This window comes from Equus przewalskii, chromosome 1, assembly GCF_037783145.1.
Source record: "Equus przewalskii isolate Varuska chromosome 1, EquPr2, whole genome shotgun sequence".
In the NCBI taxonomy this organism is placed as follows: domain Eukaryota; kingdom Metazoa; phylum Chordata; class Mammalia; order Perissodactyla; family Equidae; genus Equus; species Equus przewalskii.
The window spans coordinates 88,826,973-88,847,823 of NC_091831.1; the positions used below are offsets into that span (position 1 = coordinate 88,826,973).

Genomic DNA, 20,851 nt, shown 5'->3' on the forward strand with positions numbered 1-20,851 from the left:
TGAACTGCAACACTGGGTCCTTCCTGGGTCTCCAGCCGGATGGCCCACCCTGCAGATTTATATGTATATGGGGAAGGCCACATGGAGGTGCCCAGAAGGATGGAACCAGGTGGTGTCACAGAGTCCCCACATGTCTGGATAGAGAGCGCTCAGAAAGCAGGCAAACCCTTTCCTATGTGGCTTTGGAGCCAGGTCAAGACTCCCAGCTGGGACCATGTGAATCTCACGGCTGGGAACTAGATGGGTCCTGTCGGGGTCCAGCAGGAGAGCAGGACGGACCCAAAGATCAGATGGGTCCACACGCAGCAGCAGATGTTGACTGGAATGGAACATCTCCTGAAAGGCAGCCCCATCACCCAACAGGATAAGTCACAGTCCCCCAGTGCTGTAGGTCCATCCTGGGAAGAAGATGGGATTGTGAACTGACTGACTTTAACCCGAAGTAACCAAGTTCTACTCAGCAGAATGGGAACTTGATATACATTAGGTCCCATTACGGAAAACTGAAGTTGCGTTTCTTACACAGCTGCCTGAGTTATGAAGATTGTAAATGTCATCATCCTCCAGAGACTGTGTGTCCACACTATCCTGCCCCACCGAGGGGATACTTACCCTCAGAAACCATTTCCTTAAAATGTCCTGATGCAGAGGCCCCAGCTCAGACCAACGGTATCGGCATCTCTAGAGGAAAAAAATTGGTGGGTTGTTTGTTTTTGAGATCTCTGGATTATTCTCAAGTGAGCACAGCTGGAAACTACTTTGGATCTCCCTTGCCTGCCTGCCACGGAATCCCGTGTATAGACGATTTACTGGCTGGACAGACATAAGCAGACGATTGAGGACCCTCCCCTCCTTGCTGGTTTGTTTTCTGTCTTTCTGTGACAGCAAAGTTTCAAATACGGCCATATCGGACTCAAGTCCAGCTATGTTAATTTCGCTTCTTCTAATTTGCCAGAAGTCACACCATTAATGTCCTCCCGTGCTCAGGTTAACCAGTGAGGAAACGACAGCCATTTTGGACGGCCATCCCCTCATTCTGCTGAAACCGAGAAACAACTACGTGGAGAGACTGGACAGAGGTGCCTGGGGGGGTGGGACCGAGGTCCCCGTGTTCGCCCAGCAGCAGAGCCCTGGTTCCTGGCCCCAGGAGGACCCTGCAGGGACCCTGAGCCACAGGGCCAAGTGGAGAAGCCTGAGGGATGCTCAGAGTGTACTGACTCCAACTGTGAGCTTTCCTGACAAATTTCCCAAGCCCTTATTGTGACTTTGTCTTTGGAGACCCAAAAAAGCAGAGAATCTGCTCCACGGGGAAAGTGGAGAAAGTCAGAAGTGGATTAAACTTTTAAACAGAGACTGTTCAAATGGTCACAACCAGGCCAGAGATGTACCAAGAATGGGCTCATTGCTAAAAATGAAATGACTGGGATCCTGGAAAACCATCAAAAGCGGCGTAACCAAGGAACGTCAGGGCGTAAAGGATGAGGCACCCGCCATCCTGGGGTCCGGTGACCACGGCCGAGCCGTCTCTCTTCTCAGGCACGGAGGGAACCAACCGTGAGGGTCACCTCGTGGTGGGGGTGCCGAAACACTACAGCCAAGTTTAAAAGCCGGAGGTTGGGTAACGAGATGTGGCTTCTGCCTTCAAAGCAAGATGAAGAGGCCCGTTAACAGACTTCGCAAGGGGACTGGAAAGGGGATTGTGCTGGATGGAGCAGGAAAGCAGACGGGGTCGCTGCCTCTGCACATGCGAGAGGACTGAGGTTGGCAGGAAGAGCTGGGACGCCGTGGGACTGGCCCTGCCCCCGTGGCCAGAGGCCCCCGTGGCCCCCTCCATCGCGGATTACAGCAAGAGTTTCAGACCCTCCGGCCTCGGCTGGTCCAGTCCCGGGGGCACCTAGCAGAGATGAGGAGGAGGAGGAGGCTTGGGGAGGGCAGGTGTCTATTTATTGCACGGCTGGCTCTAGCCCTGGACGCAGTGCTGATGCTCTCGCAAAGGCCCACTGCAGGTGTGTCTCCCCTGTCATTAGGGCCTGGGGGTAACAGCTGGGACGCAGCTAGGCCACAGGCCACTGTGCTTTCCATCATGGCTCCCCGACACCCCGCCCTCGTGAGTGAAGCCTCGTCAGAGGACCCTTTCCCAAGGCTCCCTCCTCCTTCCTATTAGGGCCCTGACTAACAGACACCAACAGCCCCTAGGTCTGCCTTTCCTGGCCATCCTGGGTGTCTGGAAAAAGACAGAGTACGCATTCAATAGAACACAAAAATGGTTCCATCTCAAGAAGTAAGAAACAGAGACAAGAGAAAAAGCCTATAAGAGCCTATGAAATGTGTCTCTAACTTTTTCTCCTTTTTGAGTCACCATTGTAATTTTGAGTACAATTGGTTAAAAATTAGTGTTCAGGGGCTGTTAAAAATTTCTCGGAGAAATGGTACCTCCCTTAAACCAATCACTGAATTCCTTAATTGAGGACATAAATCTCTATTGTGAACTCTGACGGTTTCTCTTAAGCGGCTGTGTGCTACGCCGACCAGCCGGGGCCCCGCTGTTTTATAGACGTGTCAGTAAGTGCTCTGAACACAACATACTCCTCCCTGGGTGTGCGCTGAGTAATAAAAGTGAAGTTGTTCCTAAAATGATGCTGCGTTGCTGTTTCAACTGGGAGTCTGCGTCTGAAGGATGTTTCTAAGGCTGAGCATCACTCATTAGTTCCTCCAGGGCCCATTTGTTCAGAGATCATCGGCCTCCCCAACAAATGGCAAAGTCGTTAATGGAAAACCCTGTTTGTTAGGCAGACTTGGGGAGGTGACTGTTCCTGAAACAACATGCTAGAGTCAGACCCTGGGCTCCCAGCTCACAGATATTTCTACGGATTTAGTTATTTACTGAATACTAATTTTCGTATCTCCGTGTAATATTTTAGCTGTTTTGTTTGCTTATAAGCTTTACAAATGCTTCTTACCTTCCATAAATCCTTAGAAACTGGAAATGAGGGGAGAGACTTGATTATCCCAAAGAGCTTTCTGTAGTTCTGTTCAACATCCACCTACCAGTAGAAACATGAGGCTGCAAAGAATACACATTCCACACGTAAGGGGGTGGGTCCCCCCTCTTATCAAACTGCTCAGCAACTGCCCAGGGAAAAAAGAATCATTAAAGAATGAAAAGGCAAACGAAGCAATAATTACAGCCAATCTGGTCAAGCCAAATGGAAAACCCACCAAAAACCCGTGAAGATGTGAGAATAAACAGCAAACTAACCAGGGACATGCCAGCATAAGACACAAAAGGTAATCGGCAGTGTACAATATTGATTAAAGGAGTCGGGAAAAGATACAGGAGGAGTAACCAAGTTATGGCGGGTCTAGGCTGAATTTTTGGTCAACACCCAAGTTATTGGCACAAATTGCTGTTGCCCCAAGGGCTTGAAGAAGATGACTGAGAATCTGGGCAGAATGTGTCCCTGGTGATGAATCTGGTTGTGCAAATGTTTAGTTTGTATGATAAGGGAAGGGTAAATTATGCTAAAAAGCTCTATCAGGGCTTCATTCACACGCACACACACGCAGGTGCACAGCCCGCCTTTGGGTCTGAATGACCCGTGCATCACAGTCAAGGCTTTTTGCCCTGGAACACACACACGTAGACTCTTACGCAGCTTCGTGCTCCGTACCGAGCTTGTGCCAGTTGCTGCTTCTTTCTGGAAGCCTCTTTTATTCTTCTTCTGCCTTTTAAGTTCAGATTTATATTGATGACCCCCGAAGAATTACTGTTCCCACTATACTCTGCTGTCTCCTCCTGCCTGGGGGGCAGAGCAAGGAGGGGTGTCCATGGAGGGGAGAAGCCCTTGGGGAATGGGTTAAGGGCCCCCCATTGATGAGTCTGCTGGCTGCCTCGTTCTGCTCCTCAGGCCTCCTCTTGTCAGCCCCCATCTAGGGGGTCCCTTTGATTCCCGGGCTTCTGACATTGGTTGCCCCCAGGGTAAGAAATTTCCTTTCAGAGCATCAGCTGGCACACCTCTGGCTCTGCAACCTCACCATCCTTCATTTACACAATCTCCCAGGGGATGAGCTCAGAAGCCCAGCAAGTCCGTGAGCGCATCCTCTGAGATGAGGATGTCAACGGACACACAACAGGGATGGACACAGCTGCTCTGAGTGCAGTCGACGGAGAGAAGACTTTCAGCTCTTATTAAGGGCTATCAAGGACCCCACGCTTTACAGCTGCTGTCTTTCTAAAGCCCACCAGCTAAAGGGCCCTCAGAACACATATGTGACCACAGCTAGGTTTATTAGCTGGGTGCAACAAGGGAGAACACATATCAGAGGGGCCGTGAAGAGCTCAAAAGGTGGGAGTTAGAAACGGCTACTCATTGAGATGGGGGAGCTGGAGTTGATCAGAGAATGGCCTTGGCAGGGATTAGTCAGAATCTGCAAACTGGGGAGTGGCTGGAGCACCCAGAACTCTCTAGAACATGAGTCATACAGATAGACACCCATATTCACAATGGTATTACCCACAACAGCCAAAAGGTGGAAGCAACCCAAACGTCCATTGACAGATGAGTGGATAAACCAAATGTCTGTAGACACAATAGAATACTATTCAGCCTTAAAAAGGAAAAGAATATCTGACACATGCTACAACATGGATGGACCTTGAAGAAATTATGCCAAGGGAAACAAGCCAGTGATAAAAAGACAAGTGTGTATGATTTCACTTAGAGGAGATGACCAGAGTCATCAAATTAATACTGACAGAAAGTCGACGGCTGGTTTCCGGGGGCTAGGGGGAGGGGAGAAAGGGGGGTTGTAGTGTAATAGATACAGAGATCCAGTTTCGAAAGGTGAAGAATTCTGCGGATGGATGATGGTGATGGTTTTACAACGATGTGAACGTACTTAATACCACTGAACTGGACACTTAAAAATAGTTAAAATGGTAGATTTTATGTTACGCATATTTTACCACAATTAAAGAAAAAGAGAGTCACGCAGAGTTACCGTTGGATCAGTTCGCCTGACGTCCTGTTAAAACACTCGGGTCTGCACAGCTGGCTGTGAGAGTCTGAGCTTAGTTTCTCCCGCGTGCTGTGGCTGAGTCCAGTTTATCTATTTTGCAAGTTCCTGGACAGTTTTGCCAAGTGGCGATTTCTGTTTCACGTCTCAGTTCCCCCATCTCAGACTCACTGCCGGCAGAGCTGTCTTTGAGTTTTTCAATCTCATTGGTTTGTTTGTTTATTCCTCTTAATAACTGAAAGTAGCAGATTCGAGATTCCAACCCAAAGCCTCTGTGACGCCCAGCCTGGGCTTTTCGACTGCAGGTTCCCCTAAAGGCTAAAGAAGGTCTTTGAAATCCGTGCCGTCAGTTTGTCCCTAATCCATAACAAACGCAATTCAACAGCGTCGACCGTTCCAGGCACCGTAAAACACACAGGTCAACGCGGCACTGCCCGACCTCCAGGACCTCACTTTCGAAGGGCGAAACAATGCTACACGGTCAACGGTAGGAAAGGATGATGAATTCTAGAGAGCGAACGACCCTGTGCCCACGGAAAGCATCTCTGCAGCTGCGACAGAACTTGCTTACATTTGGTGAAAACGCTTTGACAAAGAAATCAGCTTCCTTTTTGATTACTAGACATGAGATTCACATTTAAGACGGGAACTCTATTGGAAAACATAAGAGTTCCTTAGGGTCCTCGGAAGCATAAATGACCATGTGAGAATCTTTCCTGAGCGTATATTTAGATAAAGCGGAGAAAGAGAGTAAAATAATTCCCAGCATATGCACCATAATTGAAAGCCAGGGTCTGCAAACGTTTTCTGTAGAGGCAGGGCAGTGAATGTTTAAGGCTTTGCAGGCCACGCGCAGCCAAAGACACCGCATCAACAAAGGAGCGGGGCTGTATTCCAAGACGACTTTCTTTATGAACGCTGAAATTTGAATTTAATGTAATTTTCACAGGTCATAAAATATTATTCTTCTTTTTAATTTTTTCCAACCATCTGAAAATGTAAAAAACCACTCTGGGCCCTCAGGCTGTAGAAACACAGGCGGGTTCGGTAGGAACGGAATCTGGCCCGCGGCTGCAATCTGCAAACACCTGCTCTCATGCTCGCTTCTCAGAGTGTGGCCCATGGTCCAGCGCATCAGCAGCGCCCAGGAGCTTTTAGAATATCGATCCACCAGAGAAGCGGCCCTGGGAGGTTCTCAACCTCTCTGTACCTCAGTTTCCCCATGCGTAAGATGGAAATGATAGAGTTGCCTCTCTCAGCACGGTTGTGAGAATTACACACACACACACACACAGCTTCAAACAGTATTTGTCATTACTCTTACAAACCCTCACATTATGTTATTTTTCATGGCCAGCCTCTGAGACAAGCATTGTTTACCCCATTTCACAGAAGAAACTGTGGCCCAGGGAACCGGAGAAGCTTGTCCAGGGTCACAAAACAAAGGTCTTTCTGCATCCAGATTTAATTCTGAGGATAATGAAGAGTTCAAGGGTACCAAAGGCGGACACACTGCCCAGGCTCCAGGTCCCATGTCCACATGTCCCTCTTAATGCCCACTCCCAGTGGCCTCCTTCAGCCCACGCCCCTCAGAAGCTCCCCCACTCCCCCATCACAGCTCCCCAGCCCCACCACGCCAAGATCTCCTTGAATCCCTACCCCAAGCTACCCTTCCGTTCCTTAAAATTTATCTTCCCTTAAGTTGCAGAGTGCTTTTTACAACTTCTCTTTCTGGTTATAGATTGTAAATTCTCCCTCTGCTGGGTCTTGTAGCAGACTGTTTTTCATTCTATTTGTAGGGCTCAGGGAGGAAAAAAAAAAGGAAAAAAAGGCAATTCCTTTATTTGAGAATCCTGACATTTATTAGCATAATAAAACTCTCAAGATGAAATTGCAGTTTTCCAGACAGTAATTTCATTTTCAGGACAACCTACAGGGAATTTATTTTAAGGCCAGGTAAAACCTAAAATATATGAGACATGCAGAAAGTGCAGGCCCCAAATAAAATGAAATAAATGTGTTAGGCATGGAAAACGCAGCTGTTGTCTCCCACATGTTAATTAGGGGTGACAGAAACAACAGCTCGGGGATTCAGGTTCTCAACCTGTCTTGGTTGGCTTTCAAAGCTGCTTTGGAACAAAAGCTTTCTTCTAACACCTTGAGAATCATCACATCATAGCCCCCTGACACGTCACCGCTGAGCACGATATCGTTGCTGCTGTCACTGTGTCGTCGTCAGCAATACCTTTCATCTAGACGGGCTCCCACGTTTATCATTTAACTGACCGGCCAAAAAACCTAGTGAGGCCCATACAGAAAATTTTCTTCTGTGATACGGAGCTTTAGTGACATTAAATGACTTGAACGAAGTCACAAAGTCGGTAAGTAGCTCGGCCAAAACTAAAATTCAGTTCCTCTGGGTCTAACAGAAAGAAGGTAATGACAATAATCATCAGCTATGGTTTTAAAGGGTGTTAGAGTTCAGAAAGCAGGTTCCTGCCATCACTTCGTTTTATCCGGTCAGAGGCCCTGGGAGACAGGCAGACAGGAGGGATGTCATGGACCCAGGCTGGTATTATTGAGCACATTTGTACAATACGTCCTCACCTGGCTTCCCCAAAAGGCAGAGCCTGCAGCAAATGCTGATGTGCTGCATAAATCTTACTCAGGAGTGCGATCTCTGGGAGCCGGAGGGAGAGAGAAAGGCGAGCGAGGCAGAGAAGGGGCAAGATCAGGTACTGATCTGGCCATGGCTTGGTTTCCTCATGGCTGGTTGCTGGATCCTGAACTGTCTTCTAAGAGGCCACAGAGAAGTGCCGCTCAGAAGAACCCCCCTGAGAAGGAGGAATGGAGACCAAGAAATCTAGCAGCCTCTGTCTCTCACTGAGCACAGGCTCACTGAGAGGTGGACCTCTTCCTGGCTGCACGGCATCTTATGCCTCTGCAGCAACAGGAGGTGAGAGGCCCAGAGCACCACATGGGACAAGGCACCACTGCCTGTGCTCACATGACGCTGATCAATACAGTGGGGAAAGCACAGCCCAGGCAAAATTGATGGCAGTGGGGATGACTGGGGTGAAACAAGCAGCCAAGGATCTGAGGAACAGGGGAGGCCCGAGGGGAAGCAGAGTATAAGATGTTTGATGCAGCCATCAAGTGAAGTAGACCAGTTCACCGACATCCAGAGTCCATTTGTCCTCTGACTCTCACCAAACGCAACCCTGCGATCATTACAACACTAGTAAGTTTCAGCGTGGGAATTTGGACCAGGTCTGCTTGATTCTAGAGCCCGTGATAGTCCCATCATAACCTGCTGTCTCCACGTATATGTCCATAAATATGAAACATGAGTATGCACAGACACCATCCCTGAGAGTTACTGGAGTTCTTGGGAGAGTCTTCTTGTTAATAAGAAGAACATACTCAGATTAAGTGGACAGTAGACTACGATCTAAAGGACTACAGGGGCAGAGGTAACCATCTGAGTACCCCACACAACGAGGGCCACATCCTGGAGGCCAAAGGCCTTACCAGACGTCTACAAACCACTCTTGGACTTATAATTCACCCCAGCTCTTAGGCACATCTGTAGGAAGACATGAAACCACTGCCTCAACATTGCAGAACAGAGCCAAGAGGTGATTCCCAGACCAAGGAGGGCTGGCAGAAGACGAGGAAAAAGGAGGCGGGGCAGATCGGTCATCAGTTCTGGAAGCTGGGGCTCAGGAGCCTTGGGTAATTCCAATGATAATATCAATGAGGATGGTAACAGACACCATTAAAGATGCAGCATCTATGTCTTCCATACAAAGCCTTTACGATATTTCTTCCGTAACCTCCATGACTTTATACACAGTGACAAATAGGAAATAACTTACTAGAAATCATGGCTGACTGGTGTTGGAAAACTTTCAGAAGAAGTGCATTCATTCAACAAACGTTTATTGAACGTCCACCATGTGTTCAATTCAGAGTTCGGCACTGGAATTACTTGGATTATTAAAACATGACCCATGTCCTCTGCGAGCTCAGTTTAGGGCAGTCATGACAAAGAGACTTCATCTTCTGAGGTCATATCTAAACTCTTCATGAAAGAGTTGCATCAGCTATTAGCAATTTCTGTCCTAGGCACGGGGTTGGGGACCACAAGCACCTATGCCATATATTTCATAGCCCTTGAAATATATAAATCTACTTGTTCCTCTGGATGGTGGTGGAGCTTTCAAAAGGCCATAAGGATTCGAGCTGGGAAGTTCTTAAGTGGAGTTCAAAATAGGATGCCCAAAGGAATCCAATTGATAGGGAAGGAAAAAATCATTCAAACAACAGGTGGTAGTCTGGTGGGCTGTCCCTCTGTCCACAAGGCTCCTGCAGCAACTCTCCCCCTGAAACAGTGATAATTTCCTCCTAAAAGGAAAAAAGAGAAAAAGAAAAATTCATTTATAATCCAGAAAGGGGAATAAACATCCACCCGAGAGAGATTAGTTCAAGAGAGAAAGACTAAGAATATCTATCTGCCTCCTCCTCACTCTAACTTATAGAAATGACAGGAAAAAAATATGCTTTTAAAAAGAAATGAATCCACAAAATATGGAAAAATCAGAAGGAAGGACATCAACAGAGCAAAAATGTTGAAGAACCCTCAAAAACCAAAAGGCATACAGGATGAGATAGTCAGAGGAGTTAAGGTGGGGCAGGGGCTAGAGGAAGTGTCAGCAGGGCAGACTGGGGGACCCCAGAGAGCAGAGTTCCTTGCCTCAGGCAGGTCAGGAAGCGAGGGGAGGCACGCAGTTCCTTGCGAGGCAGAAAAGATCCAAGAAATTCACACTCTCATGCCCAAGATGAGCTACCCACCATCAACCCAACCCTTACAGTACGAAGAGATTCCTTGGGAGGCAGAAAAGATCCAAGAAATTCACACTCCCATGCCCAAGATGAGCTACCCACCATCAACCCAACCCTTACAGCACGAAGAGACTGCATCTAGGAAACAGCAGCTGTACCCACTGATGGAGAAACAGGAAATCCACAGTTCAAAGACCCCCTTATAGCCCAAAACTTATAAACATTTAAGGAAAATCATAACCATAAAGGAAAGTGCTAAACTCAACAACAGAGCCGACTCCCAAGAAAATATCAAGCTTATAAAACAAACAGGAAGAGCCTCTAAGAGACGTGTATTTAATCTCCTCGGTGGAATGAGAAGATACATCATCCGTGAAACAAGAATGGGCTATTTCAAAAAACAGAACCAATTAAAGGAGCTGGAAATGTAAAAGATGCCCGTTCAAATTAAAAGAAAACTTTCAACAGAAGAACTGAAGAGGAGAATAGACACAACTAAAGAGCAATTTAGTCGCCGGAAGAATTGACACATCAATAAGAGAGACATCAAAGAAGAAAAATGGATGAAGGATATGAACAGACAATTCACAGAGGAAATCCAAGTGGCCACTAAAATACGAAAGATCCTCAGCATCAGTGATAATCAGAGAAATGAAGCTTAACAACAGTGATGGACAGTGTCTGCCCATCTGATGGGAAAAAATTAACATGACTGATCATCCCAGTGTTGGCAGCAGCGTAGGGAAATGGCCTCATCCACTTTTGGCAAGAGCATGAATTGGTGCTTTATCTTTGGAAAGCAATCTGGCAGATCTTTTCAAATTAAAACGCGCATAGACTCCTATCCAGCAATTCCAGTTCGAGGGACCCACCCTAGAGAAATACTTGCACACGTGCCCAAAGTGACACACACAAGCAAGTCTCGGCAGCGAGGTTTGTGACCACGGAGACCCGAAAGCTGCAGACGTGGCCTTCAGAAGGAGGACGGACAACTAAAGTGTAACATGCGTCCAAACCGTGGAATACCACAGAGCATTTACAAGCATGGGGTACACGTATGACACGGGAAGACCTCACGGATGTATTCCAGTAACAGCCAGCATGTCCTGATAACTTACAAACGTGGGTGTATTGTTTCAGCACTTTGCACAGAGAAAGCTCCTCGAATCTTCACAGCGACCCTACGAGGCAGCACTGTTACTAACCCATCTTACTGGAGAGGAGACCAAGGTACAAAGGTCTGAGCAGCTGCCCCAAGTTACACACAGAAATGAAGCTGAGATTTAAAACTTGGCAGCCTAATTCCAGGGACCATGCCTTCAAAAAATACACTCTATGATACATTAACGATGCTAAAAAAAAAATCAAATTTCTGACCTACTGGTAAAGGATTATCCAATTATGTGAAAAATAACAAAACTATGTATTTCCTCACGGATGTAAATTTCTACATTAATGCCCAGGAAACACCTGAACAAGTATGTTACGAGGCAAACTGATAATTCAAGGTGGAGGATGAAAACGGAGATTTGAAACAGATGAGCCCCTCACCTCATATTGTGTTTGATTTTTTTTAGAATGTAATCATGAATTAAGCGTGTAATTAAAATTTTAATTTATAGAAGCTGGCCACCAGATCTCCAGGTGGGCATAAATGCGATCTCTCTTTAGTGTCAGGAACTAAATCGGCCGTCTCAAGTCTTAGATCTGGGAGAGAACACAGACCTTCCAAGACATCTTGGCAAGTGTTCCTCTGTGGAAACCTGTCCACAGCATCTCTGAGAAATGGATGTTTGCCCTTCGCTTGAATACTTCCAGGGACAAGGAGCTCATCACTGCTCAAACCAGCTTATTTTGGACAGAGGAAGCAATGTGGCATAGAGGAAAAAGCTCAAGCTTTAGTGGCACACGACCTGAGGCTTGACTCCTGGACCTGGCCGGTACCAGCCCTGAAAACTTAGACAACCTCCTGAACCTCCCTGCCTCAGTTTCCTGATCTGCAAAATGGGACTAACATGCCACCCTCAGAGCTATCATGATGACTAAAGGAGAACCTGGATGTGGAGCAACAGGCACAGTGCTCGACACAGAGAAGGTGCCATATCCACACCCCCTGCCCTTCTCTCTCCTGGAGTTGTCACAAGCCTGTTCCCAACACAAGCAGAATTCTGCCTTGACCTGGTCAGTCTAGTTTTCCAGTATTACCCAGTATTGGTAAATGGGTGAATTTCTATGAACTTATAAGGTCAGAGCCCTGGGGACATCCGTGAAGAAAAAGCAATGCAGATCCAAGAGTCCACACTATCACTATTACTATTGCAAAAACCCAATGACACAGGCAAGCAACTCTGTGAACTTTTTACAACTGCAAAGCTCAGGTGATGGTGGGTCCCTGAGCCACCACGACTCAGTCCCTTGGCATCCCTGGGTCCTGCCTCTGGGTCACCGAGCTCCCCCTCTGGCTTCCTCCCAGTTACTCCCAATGCCAGCAGCCACGTGAACACAGAAGTCACTTCTCTCTACACACGCTGTTTGGAAGGCGACATCCCTCTGGATGCGAGGTCCACGCAGGGAACAGAGAACAAAGGAACAGAGAACAAAAACAGTTCCGGGCAGTAAGGACTTCCACACCACGTTATGGTTGGCGTGCTGTTAGGGACACTCCCTCACTTAATGCTCATGGGCCCTGAGCTAAGTATTAGTCACACCAGCCTGCCCCATTAGGAAACTGAAGCTCAGGGAGATGAAGTGACCCGCCTGAGGCCACACACCTAAGTGATAAAGCTGTAGCTGGAACAAGAGACATAACTCGATGAGAAAAGCTCCTCTATCCACCGAGTTGCTCTCTAGGTTTCAGCTCATCTACGAAGCCACCAGGGGCCTGCCCAGAATGTCCTCAGGAGGGACCCCTGAGGATGAAGTTGGACAGAAGGCTGGTCAACCAGCTCCTGAGAGCTGACAGCAAGGAGCACCCAGGTACTCCAGGTGAGAGGGCGCCTGGGGAGCCTGCACCGTCAGAGGGCAAGCCCGACAGAACAGTGGGTCCCAGAGCCTGGTCTAGCCAACCTCTGGTCTCTTCTACCCGACACTGCATATCCCTGGGACCCTAAGGACCTTCTGGGGCTTCCTGCTCACTCTCCATCCCCACCTCTTAGAATGCCTGCAGCCCGGCTCCCCGTCCAGCTCAAGTTTCTGCCCAGGTCGTCTCCCCATGAGCCCCCCGAAGAGGGATACCTTGTGGAAATCAACAAGATCGGTGAGTGTGGCGTGGCGACTGGTGTCTACCCCCAGGAAGCTGTAAAAGTCCCCAGAGGCGTCCACGAGAAAGTGCTTGAACCCATTCTGCAGGCGGTAGGAGAGGGTGTAACCCCAGATTTTCTCACTGACCCGAACCAGAAACGCTCCCTCAGTCATGTTCTCCAGGAGATGCTCTGCATCTTCTCGGCTAATAATTCCTGGTTTAAAACAGAAAAAAAAAAAATGTCAGCAGGTTCTGCCACCCCTGCACCCTCAGCCTCCCCCACTCACCCAGCCCCTCATCCTCCGTGGAGGGTTTGGGGAAGGGAGGGGCTTTGGGGGCTGTCTGGCTCTCGCCTCATTTCACAGAGGGCGCATCTTGGCCCAGAGCAACCAGGCGTGAGTCTGGGGACCACAGTTTCTACTAAGACCCGAGTTTAGCATGCTTTTCTCCAAATTAAGCCACACTAATTTGGATTAATTGGGTAGGCAAAGAATCGGTAATGAGGTGGACTTATAGCACCTATCGATTACAAATACAAGTCAACACACACTGCCCTGTGGACAGCTTTAGGAGTTCTGTTTTAATGACGAGACCAGGACGACTCTGGATTCCTGACTCAGTTGTCTCTCCAATACCCGTGAATGAGCGCCTGAAAACGGTATTTCCTCTTAAGAAGTAAAAAGACTTCCTCCGTCTACCTGTGGACGCTGGGCAAACAGTTTCCTAACAGGGGCACAAAACTGAGCTTCACTCCAGCTCAAAGGACGAAACTCGCTCAGGTTCTGCAGTCCTTCACGGTGCGGTTTCAAGTAGGAAAGGCGGGTCTGCCGTGGAGTTGTCGGTATGTCAGTGGCAAACCCCCCAATGCTTGGAGGAGCTGCTCTCGTCTGAGCAGGGCAGTTTACTGGATCAGGTCTGGAGGCCGGACCGTGGGAAGATGCAGGCAGTGGGAAGATGCAGGCAGTCGGAAGACGCAGACTACCTGCCAACTCTGCCCCTGACTCTCTGATCTTCAGCCAAGCACTCAACTTCTCCAACGTCCTTTGACATCTAAGTGATCATCTCAACCCTCTACTTCAAAAGCAAGTGACCATTTGGCTAATCAGGGTCTTTGGTTGTTCCATATAAATTTTAGGATTCTTTGTTCTATTTCCATGAAAAATGTCATTGGACCTTTGATAGGCATTGCATTGAATCTGTAGATTGCTTTAGGTAGTGTGGACATTTTAGCAATGTTACTTCTTCCAATCCATGATTGTGGAAGATCTTGCCATTTCTTTATGTCTTCTTCCATTTCCTTCAGTAATGTCTCATAGTTTTCAGTGTACAGGTCTTTCACCTCCTTGGTTAAATTTACTCCTAGGTATTTTATTCTTTTGGTTGCGAGGGTAAATGGGATTGTATTCTTGATTTCTCCTTCTGCTAGTTCGTTGTTAGCGTATAGAAATGCAACTGATTTTTGGATGTCGATTTTGTACCCTGCAAATTGACCCTCTTTGTTAATTATTTCTAATAGTTTTTTGGTGGATTTAGGGTTTTCTATATATATAGAATCACGTCATCCACAAAAAGTGACAGTTTCACTTCTTCCTTTCCAATTTGGATCCCTTTTATTTTTTTTTCCTGCCTGATTGCTCTGGCTAGGACTTCCAACACTATGTTAAATAAGAGTGGTGACAGTGGGCATCCTCGTCTGGTTTCTGGTCTTGGATAGCTTTCAGTTTTTCTCCATTGAGTATGACATTGGCTGTGGGTTTGTCATGTGTGTCCTTGATTATATTGAGGTACTTTCCTTCTATATTCATTTTATTGAGAATTTTTTTTATCATAAATGGATGTTGAATCTTGTCAAATGCTTTCTCTGCATCTCTTGAGATGATCATGCAAAGGAATCCTGAGACAAAAGAACAAAACTGGAGGCATCACAATCCCTGACTTCAAAATATACTACAAAGCTACAGTAATCAAAACAGCACAGGACTGGCACAAAAACAGACACACAGAATAATGGAACAGAATTGAAAGCCCAGAAATAAACCCACACATCTATGGACAGCTAATATTCGACAAGGTAGCCAAGAACACACAATGGAGAAAGGAAAGTCTCTTCAATAAATGGTGTGGGGAAAACTGGACAGCCATGTGCAAAAGAAGGAAAGTAGACCATTATCTTACACCATCCACAAAAATTAACTCAAAATGTATGAAAGACTTGAATGTAAGACCTGAAACCATAAAACTCCTAGAAGAAAACATGGGCAGCACACTCTTTGACATCTGTCTTAGCAGTATCTTTTTGAATACTATGTCACACCAGGCAAGGGAAACAAAAGAAAAAATAAACAAATGGGACTACATTAGACTAAAGAGCTTCTGCCAGGCAAAGGAAACCAGGAACAAAACAAGAAGACATGAACAGGCATTTTTCCAAAGGAGATATATGGATGGCCAATAGGTACATGAAAAGATGTTCAACATCACTAATCATCAGGGAGATGCAAATCAAAACTACACTAAGATATCATCTTATGCCCAATAGAATGGCTGTAATCACCAAGACAAAAAATAACAAATGTTGGGGAGGTCGTGGAGAAAAGGGAACCCTCATCCACTGCTGGTGGGGATGCAAACTGGTGCAGCCACTATGGAAAACAGTATGGAGATTTCTCAAAAAACTTAAAATAGAAATACCATACGACCCAGCCACTCCACTACTGGGTACCTACCCAAAGAACTTGAAATCAAAAATCCAAAGTAACATATGCACCCCTATGTTCATTGCAGCATTATTCACAATAGCCAAGACATGGACGTAAACCAACTTCCCAATGACTGATGATTGGATAAAAAAAATGTGGTGTATAATATATATATATATATATATATATATATATATATATATATATATACAATACAATGGAATACTACTCAGCCATAAAAAAGACATAATCATCTCATTCGCAACCACATGGATGGTCTTTGAGGGCATCATGTTAAGTGAAATAAGCCAGACAGAGAAAGACAAGCATTGTATTATTTTACTCATATGTGGAAAATAAACAAACTTACAGACAAAGACAACAATTTAGTGGTTACCAGGAGGGAGGGGGGGAGGATGGGCATGAGGGGGAGGATGGGCACAAGGGGTGCAGGGGCACATTTATATGGTGTTTGACAAATATTAATGTGAAACTCAAATTTCACAATGTTATAAACTATTTAGAGCACAATAAAAAATTTTTTTTAAAAAAACACAACCCACCAACTGGGAGAAGATATTTGCAAACCATATTTCTGATAAGGGTTTAATATCCAAAATATATAAAGAATACATACAACTCAACAACAAAACAAACAACCCTATCAAAAAATGGGCAGAAGATCTGAACAGACATTTTTCCAAAGAAGATATACAGATAGCCAACAGGCACATGGAAAGATGTCCAACGTCACTAATCATTAGGGAAATGCAAATCAAAACCATAATGAGATATCACCTTACACCTGTCAGAATGGCTATAATTAACAAGACAAGAAATAACAAGTGTTAGAGAGGATGTGGAGAAAAGGGAACCCTCATACACTGCTAGTGGGAGTGCAAACTGGTGCAGCCACTATGGAAAACAGTATGGAGATTCCTCAAAAAACTAAAAATAGAAATACCATATGATTCAACTATTCCACTGCTGGGTATTTATCCAAAGAACACAAAAACACTAATTCGAAAGGATACATGCACCCCTATGTTCATTGCGGCATTATTCACAATAGCCAAGACTTGGGAGCAACCCAAGTGCCCATCAAGGGATGAATGGAGAGAGAAGATGTGGTACACATACACAATGGAATACTACTCAGCCATAAGAAATGATGAAATCCAGCCATTTTCAACAACATGGATGGACCCCGAGGGTATTATGCTAAGCAAAATACGTCAGAAGGAGAAAGACAGATGCCATATGATTTCACTCGTATGTGGAAGATAAACAAACCCACAGATAAGGAGAACAGATTGGTGGTTACCAGAGGGGAAGGGGGTCAGGGAGGTGAAAAGGGTGAAGGGGCACATGTATGGTGACAGAGAAAAAACAGTCTATTGTGGGTGAGCAACTTCTGTCTCTACAGAAGTTGAAATATAATGATGTACACCTGAAATTTACATATTATAAACCAATGTGATATCAATAAAAATAATAACAATTTTAAAAAGCACATTATGACTTTCAAGTCAGATAAAGAATTTAAAATCATTTCAAAACTGAGAAGAGCAGTGGAAACATTGGCTCTTGTTATCATCCGTTACTTCCGGGAAGAGGTGACTTGAACATTGTCTGTTCACACACCCATTTGTTCACCCTCTACACACATTCAGGGGGATTATTTGCTGTCAGTGACACAGCAGAGGGCAGAAGGTAGCTGGCTGCCCGTCCCATGGCACTGAGGCCCCACATACTGCGGCTTCTCCCCATCTTCAGTGCTGTTCCCAATTCACCGAAGACCCACTCCCCTCCCATTCCTCTCCGACTTGACATAAGTGACAGGACTTTCCTCATGCCCAAAGCAGAGGACACAGAGGCAACTACACTGTCACCTGTCCCCCTTTTATCGACAACCAACACAACTGGGGGCCACCACTTTACTCCTTCCCCAGGACTTATCAGGAGGCAATCAAGCCAGCTACCCCCTCCCCAACCAGGCTACACATGGAGAAAACCTACATGGCGAGAGACAGAGGGAAGGAGGCGGGGAGCTCTCCCACCCAGGGCGCCTGAGGCATCAACACAGGATTCCTGGGGCTGCCCCATGGAGGCCTTGGTGCCTTCAGCCAGATGGGTGGTGACAGCCAACAGAGGGCCAAAAGGGCCCACCCAGAGCTGTCCAAAGACCCAACACTGCCCCTCCCCCCCCCGCAACACCAGGAGACCTAGACCCTAAAGGGGGCTGGAGGGTCGGGGAGAGGTAAGTAAGAGGAGACGGGGGAGAGTCAGGACTGGGAAGAAGAACCAGATGATGTCACCCCATCCCGAGTCCATGTACCCCAAGCTGAAGCCCAGCCTAGACTGGAGCTGGACCGGCCGAGCGTCACTTTGGGTGGGAGACTAAACAGTCCACTTGGAATATGACTAACATCCGGCTGTGACCAGTACCCCCGGCCATGACCTCTCTGCCATCTAAAACCTTTGAAGGCCTCCCACTGGCCTCCAGCAGAGTCTGGGCTCAGGAACAATGGACGTCGGGCTCCGGGCCCCGCCCCTGCCTGCCTCTCCAGGCCCATCGCCCGCTCGCCTCATGCACCGCTCCCGGCTGCCCACCACAGGCCCCCTTGTGCAGCGCCTCCTCCTCATTCCTGGCCCCCTGGCCCAGCTGACCCTGAGTCCTCAGCCAAGGACTCCTCTCTTCTCCAGGAAGCACAGGCCGCCAGCTGCCTACAGTCTACGTTCGTGCAACTTAGAAAGAGACATCCCTCCTCCGAGGGGTTGAAATAGAAAAGGGCAGCTTTCTGGGCCAAAACGGCAAAGCTTACTCTTCTGCATTCCAACCCTTGTCCCTGCAACCAGCCCCCCTTGGCAGGGTCCCTTGATTCAGTGTCCAACCTGCACAACCTTCACAGGAAGTCGTTTCCAGCTCAGGCTGCAGCACATCGGAGGCCCCCACCTTCTCCTGTGCCCTCTCCCCTTCATCCTTACAGGCATTTCCTCCAATAAACCTCTTGCCCTTCTGCTTCTTGGAAGACCCGAACAGACCCCAAGTGCCTGGGATGTTGGGGGGTTTGTCTGGGGCAGTGACCAAGCATGTGGACTAAAATCACAGCTCAGGGACCTGATCAACAGGTGGCCTTGGGCAGGTGACTTAAGCCCCTCTGAGACCCAGTTCCGTGTCCTCATCTATTAAGTGGTACTGATAATACTACCTGCATCACGAGGCTGTTTGAGAATTCGTTAAAGGAAACCATGAATGTGCTTATCGTGGAGCCTGGTAACACAACGACTATGTGACACACTGTAGCACATTTGCATTGGATACACTGTGTCTTACACATGTGCCAGCACTGATGTCACTTTGTGCTGGTAGCAGCGATGGGCATAGCAGTGCCAGGCTGTGCCCCCACACCAATCCTCTCAAACAGAGGCTGCTGAGGGTGACGTCCTCTGAAGGGCACTGCTGGGATCTCTGGGCCCCAACCTGGGCCATAGAGTCAGCCGGGCCCCTCCCAGGAGAGTCTACAGGCATCTGAGAGAATAATAAGCATCTGTGGATTCTGCCTCCTCTTTCATACTCAGCTGGAAATCCAAACTGTGATTTGGCCCAAGAAGAAAGGTGAGACAGCCTCACGGTTCAGGATGGCAAAGACCATTTCACAGAAAACCCAACCCCCAACAAAATGCCGCTGGTGGCCAGGAGCCCTGCAGGAAGCCTGCGAGGAGAAGCTGTCAGGTTTTCCCACCCCATTCGCTCTGCCCTCCCCATCTGCCTCTGCCCTGGATTGCCTCTAAGCCAACTGTCCTGGGAACTGGGCATCAATCTTACCCCACCCCACCCCACCTCTGCCCCTCCTAAACACTCTACCTCTTGGCCGAGGAAAGAGGGCTGGGCCTCGCCTCACCCATTCTGGCTGGAGAGTGAGCACTCCGTTGGGATCACAGAAACTTCCTAACTTGCTGACGACCAGGGCTGGCTGAGGGATGCAGCCCAACCAGCCTACGCTCCAGGGTGGCTGCTCCGGAATGATCATGGGAGAAGCCAACTGCAGATTCTTTCTGAGCCACTTCTCACCCCGGACAATCGGAGACATGTTGTTTCCAGGGAGATTTTCTCTCCTCCCTTCCTTTCTTCCCTTTTCCTTCCTCTCTTTAATAAACATTTATTAAGCAATCTCTGGGAGCCAGGCCCCATGCTGGGCACCTGGGAGTCAGCAATGAGTGACACACAGTTTCTGCTCTTGAAAACAAGGCTCACAGTAGCCGGTGGAGACAAAGGCCAGGTGGGCGTGGGCTCAGCTGCTGTGGTGGCAGCTAGGGGAGGCACCCCCCACCCCCCCCCCAGCAATGAGCCCAGGATGGAAGTGTCAGTTAGACTGAGAGCAGAAAGGCCAGGACAGAGGGACAATGCAGGGAGTGCAGTGGGCTGAAGGAATTAGCACACGGTTCTTTGTCGCTCAAGCAGGAGCTGGACAGTGGTGAGATGCAGTGGTAGGAAGGGGTCAGGCCTCAAAGTGCTCTCCACGCCGTTACAAAGATTATGGACTTAATTCTAAGGGCAACGGGGAGCTACTGATGTTTCCCAAACAGAAGAATGTGAGAATGTTCGAGGGTGGAAGATGGATCGAAGGCGCATGGACTGGAGGCAGACAAGCCAGGGATGTGAGCTCCGAAAGGGCTTCCTCATCTACGGATTGCTCCAGAGCTGTGTTTCCACAGTTGTAGCATTGAAATCCAGCTCCCAGACCAGCAGGCTGCTGGAAATGGCTTCCATCTTGAGGCAGAGAGGCAACGGGACACACTGAGGGTGACAGAAGAAGCCTCATGCCAGAGTCAGCACGGGGCACCATCTGGGGACTCTGTGGCCCTCATCTCATTTCGTCTTCCTAACATCCCTGTCCTCATCCGTTCATAACGGAGGGTCCGCAAGACAAGTGACTTACCCAAGGCCACACAGCTACTAAGTGGTGGAGCCAGAATTTGAACTCAGGTCCTTGGACTCCAAGTCCAGTGCTCTTTGCCCTACACCATGACATCTCAGGCAGAGGAC

General features: G+C 47.7%; 1 protein-coding gene across 3 annotated transcripts in view; it reads right to left on the minus strand.

Moving 5' to 3' along the window:
- Positions 1-6,855: 6,855 nt before the first annotated feature.
- Positions 6,856-20,851, minus strand: part of SH2D4B (SH2 domain containing 4B) — a 92,218-nt gene continuing 78,222 nt past the window's right edge. For 2 of the 3 annotated variants that reach the window (XM_070616746.1, XM_070616737.1), the window contains 2 exons: positions 13,096-13,316; positions 6,856-9,423 (listed from right to left, as the gene is read on the minus strand). In XM_070616746.1, the coding sequence (XP_070472847.1) occupies positions 9,331-9,423; positions 13,096-13,316 (314 nt within the window). In that variant the 3' untranslated portion in view covers positions 6,856-9,330. The remainder of the gene's footprint in view (positions 9,424-13,095; positions 13,317-20,851) is intronic. The other variant, XM_070616754.1, reaches the window with a different exon arrangement.